The sequence below is a fragment of the Aspergillus sclerotioniger genome, assembly GCF_003184525.1.
Source record: "Aspergillus sclerotioniger CBS 115572 chromosome Unknown BO94scaffold_20, whole genome shotgun sequence".
NCBI lineage: Eukaryota > Fungi > Ascomycota > Eurotiomycetes > Eurotiales > Aspergillaceae > Aspergillus > Aspergillus sclerotioniger.
Window position 1 is genome coordinate 584,390 of NW_020291010.1, and position 14,323 is coordinate 598,712.

Genomic DNA, 14,323 nt, shown 5'->3' on the forward strand with positions numbered 1-14,323 from the left:
AGCGGGTGTGCGTGCGAAGCATATAATTAGTTTCAATGCCCACCCATCAATTACATCGGCTTTGGCAATTACAATCAAGCCCTTCCATTATATGATTGCGGGATTCATTCCTGGATTTCCTTCTTGTCATTCCTTTCCGGTTTCCTTTCACCGTATCATATTGGGAACTGTACACTGGCTGCCGTTGATTTGATTTCGATTCGCTGATATACTTTTTTCATTCACCTTGCTGTTCTTCTAGAATAGATAGTTTATTAGAGATAGATTGCCACCTTATCAATACATATTTCGGGCTCTTATATGCAATAATCTGACCATTCACCAGATAAGACAAAGGTAGGTCGCCATTGATGATCACCAATGCATATGCTGACTCATCAATGCACAGCATAATGTAACCGGATCTTCCATCGACTCCCGCCGCCGCCACGGACTTCCTCCATCCATGTTGTTTCCCCTAAATCAACCTTGATGCCACCAAGATGGATCCAGAAGTGTGCTCAGCGCGTGCCGGTCAACCTTACCAGATGGCCCCATATCAAATCAGCCCCGATATTACTCCAATCTCATAACATTCACACCAGCCACCGAGCGTGGAGGATCCGACCAGCTCCCCACTCTCAGCTGAAACAGACACTGCGTCGGAGTATCCGCCAGCAATCATGCACCCTCTTTACCGATGCCATTCCCCCTGTCATGATGCCTCCCCTCATCTTCACCGGGCTCCTTCTCTCTTTGTGGGCCTGGAAATGCTTCTGGATTGTGGTCATGCAGGAGAAGCTCCTCTATCTCACCTGGCTACCGCCCTTTGCCCGGTCTGAAAAGATCGCGGATTACGAGGGGGAATGTAGGCCAGTGCGCTGGGAGGAACACCAGATTCGGAGCCGCGATGGTACCAAATTGGCTGTTTGCGAGGGTCACGTTCCCCCAAAGAAGCATGGCCTACTCGTCAGTAGAGGCGATGAACAGTCGGGAAACCAGAGTAGGAGAAAGCTAGTGATAATATGCTATTTTCAGGGTAACGGTGGCTCAACCCCCATGCGTTTGCCACTTTTGTCTCAAATCCTCCGGGCAATCCACGCAGCACCGGCATCATCTCCTGAAGAGATCGCCTATATTATGGTAGCTTTATCCTACCGCGGGTTCTGGACGTCATCTGGTCGCCCCACACAGCGTGGCATCGAGCTCGATACCCAAGCTTTTCTCGACTGGGTTGCTGAGAGCTACGGGGCACCGGACACCGATCTCCAGGTTATCCTTTGGGGCCATAGTCTGGGGTCGGCAATTGCGACCACTGGTCTGGCTACATATCTGGCTCGTCCTCATGACAATGGGCCTGCGGCATCGATTGCCGGGGTGATCCTCGAGGCACCCTCCTCCAGCGTCAAGGATATGTTGATCAGTTTGTATCCGCAGAAGTGGCTCCCGTATCGATATCTCTGGCCTTTCTTGCGGAGTCACTGGGATAGTATCCTTGCTATGGAGCGGATGGCGAGGTGGAGGGATGAGGGTGAGGTCGGTAGCAGCGGCCTTGGTAATGATGACGGATCTGTGATGCTTCCCAGTCGAGCATCTCTGCCACCAATCCTTATCTTGTCAGCAGAAAACGATGAGGTGATTCCGCCGCATGCAGCGGATGATTTGGAACAGGTGGGTAGACGCCTTGGGTTGAGTGTTACACGGAAACATGTCGCTGGGGCTTTGCATACGGAGGCACCAGTTAAAGCGGATGGGAAAAAGACGATGGTGGATTTTATATGTCAGTGTACGCTCTCTGGGACTGCATCAGAAGGCAAGGTGCGTCCGAAATGGTAATAGTTTGTGATGAATACATGTACATCATCTATCGTGTTAGACTCAAATAATGTCCAGACTCTTTACGCATCTTCCGAGTCATCAACCACCACGCCATACCCCATCCGGCAAGCGTGAGGGGTTCTCCAAGCCAACCCGATCATCCCCAAAACTCTCTTTTCCTCCCTCCATCCATCCATCCACAACAACCCACCTTCAACCCCCATCTCAAGAAATATGGCCCCATCTCAATTCCGCCTCATCTTCTCCGTCCCCCCTTCCGGCCTCGCCGCCTCCAAAGCCGCCATCTTCGCCGCCGGGGCCGGTCGCTACCCGGGCGGGAAATACACCGAGTGCTGCTGGACCACCGCCGGCACGGGCCAGTTCCGGCCGGGAGACGCCGCGAATCCCCACATTGGCACCTTGGGCGCCCTCGAGGAGACTCCAGAGATTCGAGTAGAGACGATCTGTGTGGGGGAGGAGGTTGCGCGGCAGGCTGTGGAGGCGTTGAAGAGGTGTGTACTTGTCTGTGTGCTGTGGGATTTGAATCTAATGTGATGGGTTAGGGCTCATCCGTATGAGCAGCCGTCGTATAGTGTGTTTCGGATGGAGGAGTTTTGAGGTTGCTGGGGGATTGTGTTAGGTGCTGGGGAAGTCGAAGGGAGGTGATATTTATGTTACTGGCTTTTCTCTTAAATAGGTATTAGCTCATGAATGAAATTTCATGATAGTCCTTTGCTCATGGTTCATTTGACTGTCACTCACGTGGATTTTATCAACAGCAACATTACGGATAGATAGTAGCTACCTAGTCGATCACCCGAAAATAGCCGCCTGGACGGCTGATCCCGGCTGGCTCAGCCTCGTGCTGGCATCCCATCAGTCTCCACCCAGCCTCTTGCTCTTTCACCCCCCGATAACCAGACGAGATGGACAATGTGCTTGGGGTATTACCAAATGGCCCCCCAGTTCCCTCTCTCCACCATGAGGACTTCACCGTCGCGTGGATATGTGCTCTGCCCGTCGAGATGGCAGCCGCCGAGGCGCTGCTGGACGAGCGCCTGCCCAATCTACCCGCCAAGCCTCACGACCACAACACCTACATCTTCGGCAGCATCCACGGTCATCGCATCGTGATCGCCTGTCTCCCAGCAGGGGTATATGGAACCACCTCTGCAGCCACTCTGGCGACCGAAGTTCGCACCAGTTTCCCATCTCTTCGATTTGGACTGATGGTCGGTGTGGGCGGAGGGGTGCGTCACGCCGGGGTCCAGCTCGGCGATGTGGTCGTCAGCAAGCCTTCACGCGAGTATGGCGGAGTGATTCAATACGACTACGGCAAGGCAGTCGCTGGGGGTGAATGGGAGCACACCGGCATGCTGAACAAGCCGCCGACCGTCCTACTGACAGCAATCGCCCGACTTCAGGCAGCGCATTTGCAGAGGCCCAATCGGGTGTCCGAGATAGCCGCCGAGGTTTTGGCTGCACATCCCGGCATGGTGCCGACGTTCGGACGTCCGATACCATCCGAGGATGGGGTTACAGAGGAGTTTTCCACGGGCTGCAAAATCCACTATGGCTTAATTGCATCTGGCAATAAGGTCGTTAAAGACGAGAAGCTCCGGGATGAGATCGCCCACCGATTCGGCATTCTGTGCTTCGAAATGGAGGCCGCCGGGCTGATGGATAATTTCCCTTGCCTTGTCGTCCGGGGTATTTGCGACTATGCCGATTCGCAAAAGAATAAGGACTGGCAGGGTTATGCCTCGTTGACGGCGGCTGTCTACGCGAAGGAGCTTCTGGAAGTTATTCCGAGGCATTCGGTCACCCAGGCACCGGCAGCCATCTCATATTTGGATTGTGAGTGTTAAATCATTGAGAAAGAACACTGGGCTCACTATAACAGGGCATGTAGAACACTATTTTCCATCCAAGGACCCGCACTCTACCGGGTGGGTCAGCACTACTAGTAGGAATCCAGGCATACATAATTTGAGCCAAGACTGATACATCTCGCTTAGAGCCAGCCTTTGATGAGGTTTTCTTAGAGCGTATAACACCCTACGATCATGAGAGAATCCATCAAAGGATCTCACGAAAGAGACTCGTGGGCACCACGCAGTGGTTTTTGAACCATTCTAAGTTTCAGGCCTGGTTCTCCGATAGAGAATATCCCTTTCTGTGGTGCTCGGGTAAAAGTAACGCCCATATTACCTTTCATGAAATCCGTAGCTGACTTTCACAGTCGGTTCGGGGAAATCTATCATTGCGTACGTAGCTCGTCGTTTATGTCCTGAGGCGTGTACTGATGGCCAATAGAGCCACTGTCATTGAGGAAGCGCGCCTGAAGCTGTCACCACTCGGCATTCCGACTGTTTTCTTCTACTGCGACGAACAATATGCCTCCGAACCAGCTCTGTTGCTTTCCAGCTTCATACGGCAACTCACTGAGTTCTTTATGGATAGGCACCAAGGAATTTCCAATGGCAGCCAGAAGCTGCTCCAAAAATATTTCAACGTCAAACGGGAGGCACCTGACCTGGAGGATTTGGAACATGTATTTGCCAGTCTCTACACAGATGTATCAAATGCCATCTACGTGGTAGATGGACTTGATGCGCTCAAGCAGAAAGATGCGAGATGGCTGCTTATCTACTTTCGGTCACTTTTCGAGGCCTGTCACGGTGAAGCCACGGGTCCGCGACTACTCATAGTGAGCAGAGAATATTTTGTGGGGGGCACAAATGTTGCGACTTATCTGCCCAACATTCATCAAATTTCCACCACCGGCAATGTGACGCATGATATCGAGATCTATATCAAAGAAAGCATTGCCGACAGAATGATGGTCAAACAACTCACCAACAGTGAGGAGCTGATCGATAGAATGAAAGGTATCCTGCTCAGGGAGTCTTCCGAAATGTAAGAAATATACCTTTCCATTGTATGCATCCCAACTAACGATTCAGGTTCCTATGGGTGTATCTACAGGTGGAGATCATTTGGTATACATGCGCCACAGAAAGCGAGATTTGCTCCGCCCTGGCATCATTGCCCAAAGATCTCGAGGAAACCTACAATAGGTGTGCCCAGAGGATCAACTACCAGGACTTCCGTGCGCTCCGAACACTTGTCTGGGTTCGCTATAGCGCGCGACCGCTTCATTGTGAAGAGCTCCGGGAGGCAGTGGCCTTTGACATCCACGACACAGTGTGGGACTCGACCAAAATTCCGCGTGGGGACTTTCTTCTGGGCTGGTGCGCCAACCTGGTGGTCTTGGACTCCCTTGACGGCTGCGCGCGGTTTGCACATCCGTCAGTCTGCCAATATCTCGACGACAGGGGAAGTTTATCCATTTTTCCAAAGTCTATTCAACTGGGCAATCAAATCTGTGGGCGCCTTTGCATCACATACCTTTCTTTTGCAGATTTCCACCTCCAACTCGATCGAACCCCAGATGAGCATCCAACATGGAGCCTGCGGAGTCCAGATCTGGTCCCAAAAGATGTTCCGGGCTTCCGAGTAATCGAAAGGTTTTTACCATCGAGGCTAAAGCGCAAACAATGTATTTCACTGCCACTGCGTTCAATCCGAACAGCTTCTATGCCGTCTGCGGCGCGCTATCGATTTCTGGGCTATGCACGCAGACATTGGACGACCCATACCAGGCATCTTGAACTGGATGAGCCACTCTGGGGGGACTTTGCGCGACTAGCGATGACATTGAATGAGACCTGGAGGATCCATCCGTGGAAAACTGACGGTAGCTCACAGGAGTCGTACTTGCGAGCCATGTTCGGATGGGCAGTTAGGGAACATCATATACCACTTATGCACCTTTCCCTGCTGTCTTCAAATGACGCCAACATGATCTGCGATCTGCCACTTGCTGGAGAGTTGCTTCCAGCCTTGCATTATGTCTGCAAACAGGGCTATGATGATATGATCCCATGTCTACTGCACTACTGCGATGTCACAAGGCCTGACTTACAAGGCTTTACACCATTGCAGTACGCTGTCGAAAAGGGTCGTTTTCATACGGTGAACCTCCTCCTGCGCCCAACGCTCCGTGCTCTTATGGATCCCAGCTATATCGATGAGCTGCTCTTGTTATCCTCAAGCAAAGGACATACCGATATCGTCAAACTTCTCATCCAGCATGGCGCATTTCTGGAGGTGCAGAACTCCAAGTCCCAGACGAGTCTCATGGTGGCTGCCGCCGCTGGCCACATATCCACCGTGGAACTACTCATGCAGCGGGGAGCCGACGAAGACGCCACCGACAGAGAGGGTGGTACCGCACGTCTGTATGCTCTCAGAAATCGACATTGGATGGTTTTCAACCTGTTCCTGAACATGGACTTGAAACGAGCATCCTGTAAACTTGAGGATATGTTGCTCTCTGCGGTCGAAATGGACGATCCTGAATTCGCGATATTTTTAATTGGCAAGGGGCTCGACCCCAATGCGGAATACGAGTTGGATACTGGCCATGGATCTGGCACTGTTCTTACGTGGGCTGCCGGGAAGGGGTATGTGACCCTGGTGCAGCAACTCATCAACTACGGTGCTGATGTCAATTTGCAAGACCCGGCAAACTGGACGCCTCTTGCTCGGGCTGCTCGATTTGGGCATGATGCTGTTGTCACTCTTCTCGTCTCGCACGGAGCAAGGGTCAATTTTCCATACAACAACTACACGCCTCTTCAAATTGCTGCGGCCAGCCAAAAGGAAAGCACAGTGAAACTCTTGATCCAGCATGGAGCAATTGTGGACCAGTTGATCACTAGAGATTCTAGTCTTACTAAGGAACAAATGAGACAATTGAGCGTGGGAAAAGGCGCTCTGATTGATCAGCGAGACCACCAAGGCCGTACACTATTAATGCTGGCGGCGGAGAAAGATGATCACGATGAGGTCAAGAATTTGCTCGAAAGAGGTGCTTTGGTGAATGCGATGGATTCTGCCAATCGAACAGCGCTGTTACTGGCAGTTGATAATGGTCACTATACAATTGTCAGGACCTTGCTGAGATATGGCGCCGATCCAACACTGCAGGATGCGAATGGTGCAGATGCATTCACGCTGGCGACCCAGAGGGATTATTGTATTTTCACCGGGCTTTTGTCTGCCAAGTACAGCCTGTTGTATGATAATGACCTCGGTTTATAATCAGACCAGTCAAACGATCTATTATGTTTTATCACCCATAAATAAATAAAAATATCATACACCCCGGTCCCCCCTACCGACAGAGTAATTACCCCTTCAAATCCCCCGCAATCTCATCCGCCACACTCTGCCTAAACCAACCAAATCACACATTAGCAAAATCATAACCCTAACCGCCACCCCAGCCCAATTCACAACCCAGCCTCCAACCAACCAACCAACCAAATACCCAAGTCTCGAAAGCGAGAAAAAAAAAAAAAAAAAAAAAAAAAAAAAAAAAAAAAAGAGAGAGAGAGAGAGGGAGAGAGAAGAAAAACCTACCCAAACTCCTCCCCCACCAACCCCAAATCCACCCCATTAGGACCAGGCATATACTCCGTCCGATTAACCAACCAATTCGAATCCGACCAGTCCTCATTCTCATGAATAATCATAGCAGTGACCCACCCATCCACATACGACCGCACCTGTACCACCTTTCCTTCTGTATCCCATCTCGTGGCCCAGATGTTGATTTCGTCGAGGATGCGACCTACACCCCACCAGTACCCCTGTTAGCCAAATCCCACCCCCAACTCCTATCTTCCTGGAATATATAAAGTGGGTATGGGTATGCAAATACCATTCTTAGCCGTAGCCTGCATCCGCATCTCCTGCACCGACCACTCATTTTCACATCCCCCGACGACATTGACGAGCGTGTAGATCGGTTTTGTCCCGAGGGAATTGTACAGACGGAGTTGGCCGTTCACGATGAACAGGGAGAGTTTGTCGTAGTGGCCTGCCAACGGGTGCGTGCCCATTATTGTCCAGCTGAGGAGGGGCCGGAAGTGCGAGATGAATCCCAGGGAGTTGCCGGTGATGAGCTTGTTCCAGATTGTGGTTATTTGGGTGGTGGAGGGGTAGGGGCATTGTTTTTCGGGGGCTGGAGTTAGGGTTTGGGGGGTGGAACGGGGGTGGGGATGGGGATTGTGGGCGAGGGTGAAGGGGAGGATGAGGAAGAGGGAGAGGAAGGAGAGGAGGGAGAGGAGATTCATTGTGGTTGGTTGATTGGTTGGTTAAAAGAGTGACTGGATGGGATGGAATTGGTGAAGGAGTGACTGGGTAGGGACCTGAAGGAGAGATTGGATGGATTGGATGCAGGCAGGGGTCTACATATACTTCTTCCTACCTGAGGGCATGGTATCGACAGGGGAATTATCAATCTGACCAGTCCAGAGTATATCTGTTCCATCAGCCATCCAGTCGCAACTAGGCAACTAAACTAATGCACGGACTACATGATCGCCTAGTTAATATTAATAACTCTGTGGCTGATGTGTGTGATCATCCTCGTCGATGCATCTTGCATAGAGTGGACCCAGCAAGGGTAATTGTTTGATTAGTTTTCGGAGTATTATATCGCGAGTCGATAGTCCGGAATAGTTTATATTTTCTGGGATTCTACCTCGATTCCTATTGGCGGATAGCTCATCCCGATTCTAGTACTAGTCCGGCATCTGGAATGGATAGTGCATATGAATAGTACGAGGGTCTGTGCCTTACTGATGATCGCCTGCATGATATCCAGTGCAGGCAGCCAATCGTTCGGAACTCCAATCGATGAACTATTGCGCTAGCGGCACTAGTCCAGACCCAATTGGCTTTTAGCTCGTCCGATCTAGACCCTAGAGTGGACCTGCTTAACCACAGATCTGCAGAGTACGAAGTATGGAGAACAGTTCCTACATAGTATGTGGACTGGATGTCAATAAAGGATCTTCCATTCTGTTCTACCCGCGGTCCAGCCAACAGAGGCTATGCCGATCCCCTACCTACTCCCTATTCCAACCTAGCTGCAAACAAATATCCCATCAAACCATCTCCCCAGTCCCGATCCGACGCAATCTCGGCCCATATCGACCCAAAAGAAAAGGAATCGGAACCGCCGCCAAACAAATCAGCGCTAATAGCGTCGATCCCCTATAATAACCCAGTTAGCACAACACCACCATCACCAAAGAACCACAGGTGGATACATACCATCCATACCCCAACCTCCTATACAGCTGAAACCCAACCACCGAAAACACCGCCGCGATAATAAACCGCGCCACAACCGCCGCGGCCAATGCACTAGCCGCGTACTCCTCAAAAGCATCGACCAAATACGACTGCACGCAGATATACGCCGTCACCATGCCCAGGCCCAAAATAGCAGCCCCGATTAGTGTCACGATCCAATGGACGTGGTACTCGGCCGTCCACCCGAAGATCACCAGTCCGATAGGAACAATCAACATCCCGACTTGCATGAACGGGAGTCGGAATTCGGGCATCCGCGTAGCAGTCCCGGTCTTTTGCTCGTAGCGGGCAGCGAAGTACCGGTACGATGGGTTGGAGTATTTCATGCAGAAGGCGACGCCGGCGAAGGCGCCGAGGCCGGCGCCGAGGAAGCCAAGACCGGTGGTTCCGTGCGTCCAGTGGTAGCTGTAGAGGTTGTATTCGGAGTGGGAGGAGAAGAGGAGGGTGATGGTTACCATGTGGAGGTAGAGGAGGCCGAAGACTCTGTCTTTATCAGTATGGATCCTAATAGCTTGGCTGATGGTTCTGGGGAGGGGCATACAGCGCTAGATACAGACTCATGAACGTGCATATCGGTGAGAAGAAAAGTAGTCGTAGAGGACGCAGGATGGATTGTCGGAAAACTTGCGGAGCTGCCGACTCACCCTCTACCCAGTACGTCACTCCCGGGTTTTCCTTCTCGAGGACTCGTTTCCGATGCTTCAAGAGAACCGGCTCGTAGGTTTCTTTCTGGAAAAGAGCCGCAAGACAGGTCACTATGCCCGCGGCAATAGTGACCACCCACATCATCCACCGCCAACCATTTGTGCCGTAGGCGATGAATCCCCCAATGACACCTCCCAAAACCGGACCGCAGATTGGGCCCAGTCCGTAGACAGCTTGGGCTTTTCCTCGTTCCTCGTGCGAGAACAGATCCCCGATGCTGCTCCCGCCTAGACTGGGCCCAGCGGAACCAGCCACCCCGGCTAGGAACCGCAAGACGACCAGACCCGCCATGTGATGGACCAGTGCGCATCCGACATTCAGGAGGGTGAAGATGGCGAAGCAGATGGTGTAGACGGGTCGACGGCCGAAGATCTCGGAACATGGTGCCACGCCTAGGGGACCTAGTGCTAGACCGAGGAGATAGAAGGCGATGGGTAGGACCGGGGTGTATGGACTTGTGAGGTGGAAATCGACTGCGATATCGAAGACGCCGAGTGTGAGGATGGTTGATGCAATAGGCGAGAGCGTCCCTTGGAGGGAGATCAGAAGCACGTTCAGCCATTTTCGTCCGTTGGACCAGTTTCGTGGATACTCAGGGTCGTTGGGGCCGTTCCAGTCCTGGGCGGAGGTATTTGGGTAAGAATATGCTTGTGCAGTGTGAATGGGGACACTTACGACAATCACGGCGTCTGGCTCGGTGCTTCCAGAGACGGGACTTTTCTCGGACCCATCAGTGCTGCTGGTGAGATCGTGCTTTTCGTCTTCTAGGATCATGGTGACGGGTCTGATGGGAGAGATGGTTTGACGGGGGAGGAGTACACACTACACGAGGGGGAGGCAGTGTCAAATACCGTGGATAATCGCCCAGTAGCATCAGGCATGCCGAATACGGATTGGTCACCTGCTACAAACATACTCCGTGAACCGGGGTTTATGTCCGGTATGTACGAAGCAGAAGGTGTTGGAATCAGTATGTACGTTCCCAAGCGAATCCACTCGGCACTTGCAAGGGCATAGGTTGCAGTCAAACAGATGCAGACGTGCGCCACGGTGATTATTGCCCCATGGACTATCGGTGCCATGGGACATGATGGATCCCAAGCCACTTGATGGGGCAGAAAGCGTATTCAGCATCACTGTTGAAGGTTTGTGCGGGTACGCCGTATAGCTAGTCGCCTTTAGCTTCGACTCTGTGGGGCCCTAAACCGAAGACTCGGGGCGATGAATAAACTCAGAATAACAGCCTGCCACTCGGGGTAGCTCAGAGGAATTATTTGCCATGATCGCGCCAACGGCTGCCTAGGATCATCCTGTTGATTATTTCCCGTAGGTAAATTGTTGCTGCAGGTAGCCGGACAGTCATTAATAGACATGGTTTGGGTGGACAGCAGGCAACTGTCCGATCTGCACGATTCCGCTAGTTTCTAAGTGGCGCATGCCGCAATCAAGCATTTGCCTCATTGGAAAGGATGGATGGCTGTTAGCTCCGAGGGCAGACAAATAGATTGAAACATCCTAATCAAATGCGACTATTCCGGACGCGATGCAATTACCTATAATGGAGCGAGGGATCAAGCGTAAGGGGGATGTAGGAGGGCATGACGGATCACCTGACCTGGCCGACAGAAGGTTAATTAAAATTAAGATTAAGCAACAGCAACAGCAACAGCCGCATTGAAAACATCTCTCGCACAACTTCACAACCCAGCATAACTCATCAACCCATCTCAACCTCCTTTCCAAAAGGTGTACACTCAAGGGTCACGCACAAACGTCCCCACCCACTCCCCCCACGCCAACACATTACTCTTCCCCAACGCCTCCAACAACTCGCCCTTTCCCAGAGGCTTCTCTGCCACTCCTGCCAGCGGCTGTCCCAACGCCAGTAGCTGAAAGAAATACCGATGCGGACCGTGGGCCAAAACCGGCCGCGGACCACTCCACACGTTCTGGTGCCAGTTCACGCCATACTGGAAGCCACCCTGCAGAGTACGTTTGGCAGCATCTGCTAGAACAACATCATCCGAAGACACAGCGGTCTTGTCTTTGGGGATTCCGTAATACAATCCGTGCACGATAGGACTCGGGAGCGGCGCATCCGGATCCTCCACGATCAACACGTAGCTATTGATCTGGTCGGGGGTGATATCGCCGGGTATGGTCCAAGACAGAGGCGGAAAGCGGTTTTCACCCAGGGGTGTATATTCTTGGGGGAGAGGCGCGGGTGATGGGCCCACGGGCGAAGTCACCGCGATGGTAGGTTGGATGGCTTGGATGACGGGGCTGACGCGGGTGAGGAGCTTGGCGTCGCGGCCTCGTTTGTTGCGGAGCAGACGGCCAAGAAAGGCCTCAACACGAGGGGGGAGTTTCTCCATGGTGGGTTGATGAATTTGGGTTTGGGTTTGCTGGTTAGCGAAGAATATAAATATCAGTCCAGGAGTGATAGTGGGTGGCCCCTATTCGGCGGGGTTGCTGAATTGGGCAAACAATCGGAGGGTCCGATCGGAGTTGGTCCGTGCTGAGGATCAGCATTTCACTGACACTTGACTGACTTTGGTATTAGATTCCCCCGACGATCCCGGTCGGCATTATTCCGTAGAGTTATGGGTATCTTGTCCAGGGTTGTGTCCAGTTGTGCGGGTTATCTGATGGCTGCAGACCCTCCGGTGAGTCCGGTCAATCAGCCAATGAGTTGCGCCAATCAGACATCATGCAGATAAAGCGATGACAGCTGTACGATGAATACGAGGTGTAGGATGATCCTTTGCTTTTAGTCGAACAGGTCATAAATAGACACGCTGCAGCCAGCGGACTGGTCTTGCTGGCTGAAGTCATGTGAGATGGCACGGTCGCGTCATGGTTCTCATGATTGCTTGCTCTTTCACCATCCGCGGCGATGATCATCGTGCCATGTGTTGATTCTTACTGATTTATCGGATTTGAGTTTCCGTCGCCGATTTTTGAGCAAGTCGCCCAATACTCCATACTGGTGTCAACGATGCCCCTCTCCCGAACTCCGTCCCCGAGAAATATATCCCTGCTTTGACCCGCAACGACACATCAAAGCTTAATCAAGCTTAATTCACACAGCAGTTTTCTTCAACGACCGGAAGAAGAAATAAGCTGATTGGAATTCTCCCGTAATAGAAAGAATTACTTTCACTACACCCGACATACCCTCGCTTCCAATAAGTGTAGTAAACGCAACAATGACTGACCACGAGTTGCTTGGTTCCGTCTCACCCATATAGACATGTTAATATTGCCATTTCGAGAGCAGCCATCAATAACTCGTCTCGATGGTGTAGTTGGTTATCACGTGGGTCTCATACTAAAGTATGACGTGGAAGAACAACTTCCATGCGATCCCAAGGCCGGGAGTTCGAACCTCCCTCGGGACATTTCTTTTTCCTCCCTACCCTAAGAGTGCCGTTTTCTTTTTTATCCTTCCCCTCCGGTTACCTTTGGTCTGTGGAGATTTATCCTTTTTCTCATTGGTTGTTGGACATGTCTAGGCTACCTTCCTGTGGTATTTCGCTTAGATGGATCTGAGTCTTTTTTTATGTAGCAAATCAAACCAAACGGTAGCGCTACAGCCACACTGTTCAGGCTAGATCCACACTGGGGTCTCTTATAGCCATGTCTTCTTCCGCCTTAACCGGTATTTATTCAGTCTGTTCTATATAGAGGTATGATAAATAGATATAAGGTATCATATGGAAACTTCGGAAGAATTAGGGCTTGTCTGAAATGGTAAGCAGAGTGTGGGAATTATAATAAACACTTGTATAATGAAGTCTAGCCAGTGCTGCTATAATGCATTCCTTTAAAAATATCGAACGAGAATCCAGGAACATGAAAACCAAATCCCCAAACCCACACAATCTATCTTCTCTGCCTCAACACCTCCCACACATCCGGCCTCATTATCTTGACCGGATGAAGGGACTTAGGGTACCGCCCACCCTCCCATAACGGGAACGGGCCCGGGCAGGTACATATCCGAGAATCTTCAATACAAGCAGTCGAATGCCTAAAATACGCCCTCGGAAGCTGAAACTCATCATCAGAAAACACATAGTAACGGCTATCCAGCTCCCTAATATCGATAGGCGGGAGAGCCGGCACATACTCTCTTCTTGTATACAGGCAGATATGTCGATGAGTGCCGTATGCACCGTCTGCAACGGGCCCTGACACAGGCACGTAGAAGAACTCGCCAGGCTCCAATGCGTGAGGACAATGAGTTGGCATCTCATAATCGACATCCGCTTCTGATTTGGCTCTTTGGGGGAACCCTGCTGTGCGTAGGATGTGAAGGGCGTCATCCATAGAGTCATCCTCGATGAGAAACTGGAAACTTTGTATGATGCGGGCATCACCGAATATTTTCTTGCTGGCTGCTCCGACGAGGACGTATGGGATGCTGAGAAGGTCGAAGAGGAGAGCTAGGGTTGAGATGAATTCAGGCTCTTGGCCGATGCGGAATTGTAATCGCTCGTGGATTACTGCGGTTGGGAATCCGGGGGATGTGTAGTAGAAATGTTCGGGGCATTCCATTGTGGTGGGGTAGGTGAGTTTAGGCGGT

At 51.5% G+C, this 14,323-nt stretch overlaps 7 protein-coding genes and 1 non-coding gene across 8 annotated transcripts; 4 read left to right on the forward strand and 4 right to left on the reverse strand.

Moving 5' to 3' along the window:
* The first annotated feature begins 204 nt into the window (after positions 1 to 204).
* Positions 205 to 1,923, forward strand: BO94DRAFT_148420 (alpha/beta hydrolase). Its single transcript, XM_025605783.1, has 2 exons — positions 205 to 336; positions 389 to 1,923. Exon 2 carries the CDS (start codon positions 472 to 474, stop codon positions 1,813 to 1,815), a length of 1,344 nt encoding a protein of 447 aa, XP_025465795.1. The 5' UTR covers positions 205 to 336; positions 389 to 471; the 3' UTR covers positions 1,816 to 1,923.
* A 67-nt stretch (positions 1,924 to 1,990) lies between these two features.
* On the forward strand, positions 1,991 to 2,508 carry BO94DRAFT_536939 (structural toxin protein RtxA). Its single transcript, XM_025612154.1, has 2 exons — positions 1,991 to 2,309; positions 2,361 to 2,508. Exons 1-2 carry the CDS (start codon positions 2,032 to 2,034, stop codon positions 2,413 to 2,415), a joined length of 333 nt encoding a protein of 110 aa, XP_025465796.1. The 5' UTR covers positions 1,991 to 2,031; the 3' UTR covers positions 2,416 to 2,508.
* A 66-nt stretch (positions 2,509 to 2,574) lies between these two features.
* On the forward strand, positions 2,575 to 6,630 carry BO94DRAFT_148466 (uncharacterized protein). Its single transcript, XM_025605784.1, has 7 exons — positions 2,575 to 3,654; positions 3,701 to 3,763; positions 3,816 to 3,992; positions 4,040 to 4,064; positions 4,114 to 4,716; positions 4,764 to 6,326; positions 6,383 to 6,630. The coding sequence occupies exons 1-7, from the start codon at positions 2,724 to 2,726 to the stop codon at positions 6,429 to 6,431; spliced, it is 3,411 nt and encodes a 1,136-aa protein (XP_025465797.1). The 5' UTR covers positions 2,575 to 2,723; the 3' UTR covers positions 6,432 to 6,630.
* Positions 6,631 to 7,283: 653 nt separating this feature from the next.
* BO94DRAFT_587433 (uncharacterized protein) lies at positions 7,284 to 8,003 on the reverse strand (the record flags this gene model as incomplete). Its single annotated transcript, XM_025615827.1, has 2 exons — positions 7,284 to 7,498; positions 7,589 to 8,003. 2 exons carry the CDS (start codon positions 8,001 to 8,003, stop codon positions 7,284 to 7,286), a joined length of 630 nt encoding a protein of 209 aa, XP_025465798.1.
* Positions 8,004 to 8,819: 816 nt separating this feature from the next.
* BO94DRAFT_567334 (major facilitator superfamily protein) lies at positions 8,820 to 10,509 on the reverse strand (the record flags this gene model as incomplete). The annotated part of the gene is made up of 4 exons (XM_025614621.1): positions 8,820 to 8,928; positions 8,989 to 9,513; positions 9,572 to 10,353; positions 10,411 to 10,509. The coding sequence occupies 4 exons, from the start codon at positions 10,507 to 10,509 to the stop codon at positions 8,820 to 8,822; spliced, it is 1,515 nt and encodes a 504-aa protein (XP_025465799.1).
* A 739-nt stretch (positions 10,510 to 11,248) lies between these two features.
* Positions 11,249 to 12,476, reverse strand: BO94DRAFT_536941 (YbhB/YbcL family Raf kinase inhibitor-like protein). Its single transcript, XM_025612155.1, has one exon. It carries the CDS (start codon positions 12,108 to 12,110, stop codon positions 11,490 to 11,492), a length of 621 nt encoding a protein of 206 aa, XP_025465800.1. The 5' UTR covers positions 12,111 to 12,476; the 3' UTR covers positions 11,249 to 11,489.
* A 552-nt stretch (positions 12,477 to 13,028) lies between these two features.
* BO94DRAFT_t205 lies at positions 13,029 to 13,136 on the forward strand. The gene has a single exon. It is a non-coding gene; the product is annotated as a tRNA-Met (tRNA).
* Positions 13,137 to 13,620: 484 nt separating this feature from the next.
* BO94DRAFT_576656 (uncharacterized protein) lies at positions 13,621 to 14,295 on the reverse strand (the record flags this gene model as incomplete). Its single annotated transcript, XM_025615149.1, has 1 exon — positions 13,621 to 14,295. The coding sequence occupies one exon, from the start codon at positions 14,293 to 14,295 to the stop codon at positions 13,621 to 13,623; it is 675 nt and encodes a 224-aa protein (XP_025465801.1).
* Positions 14,296 to 14,323: the final 28 nt, after the last annotated feature.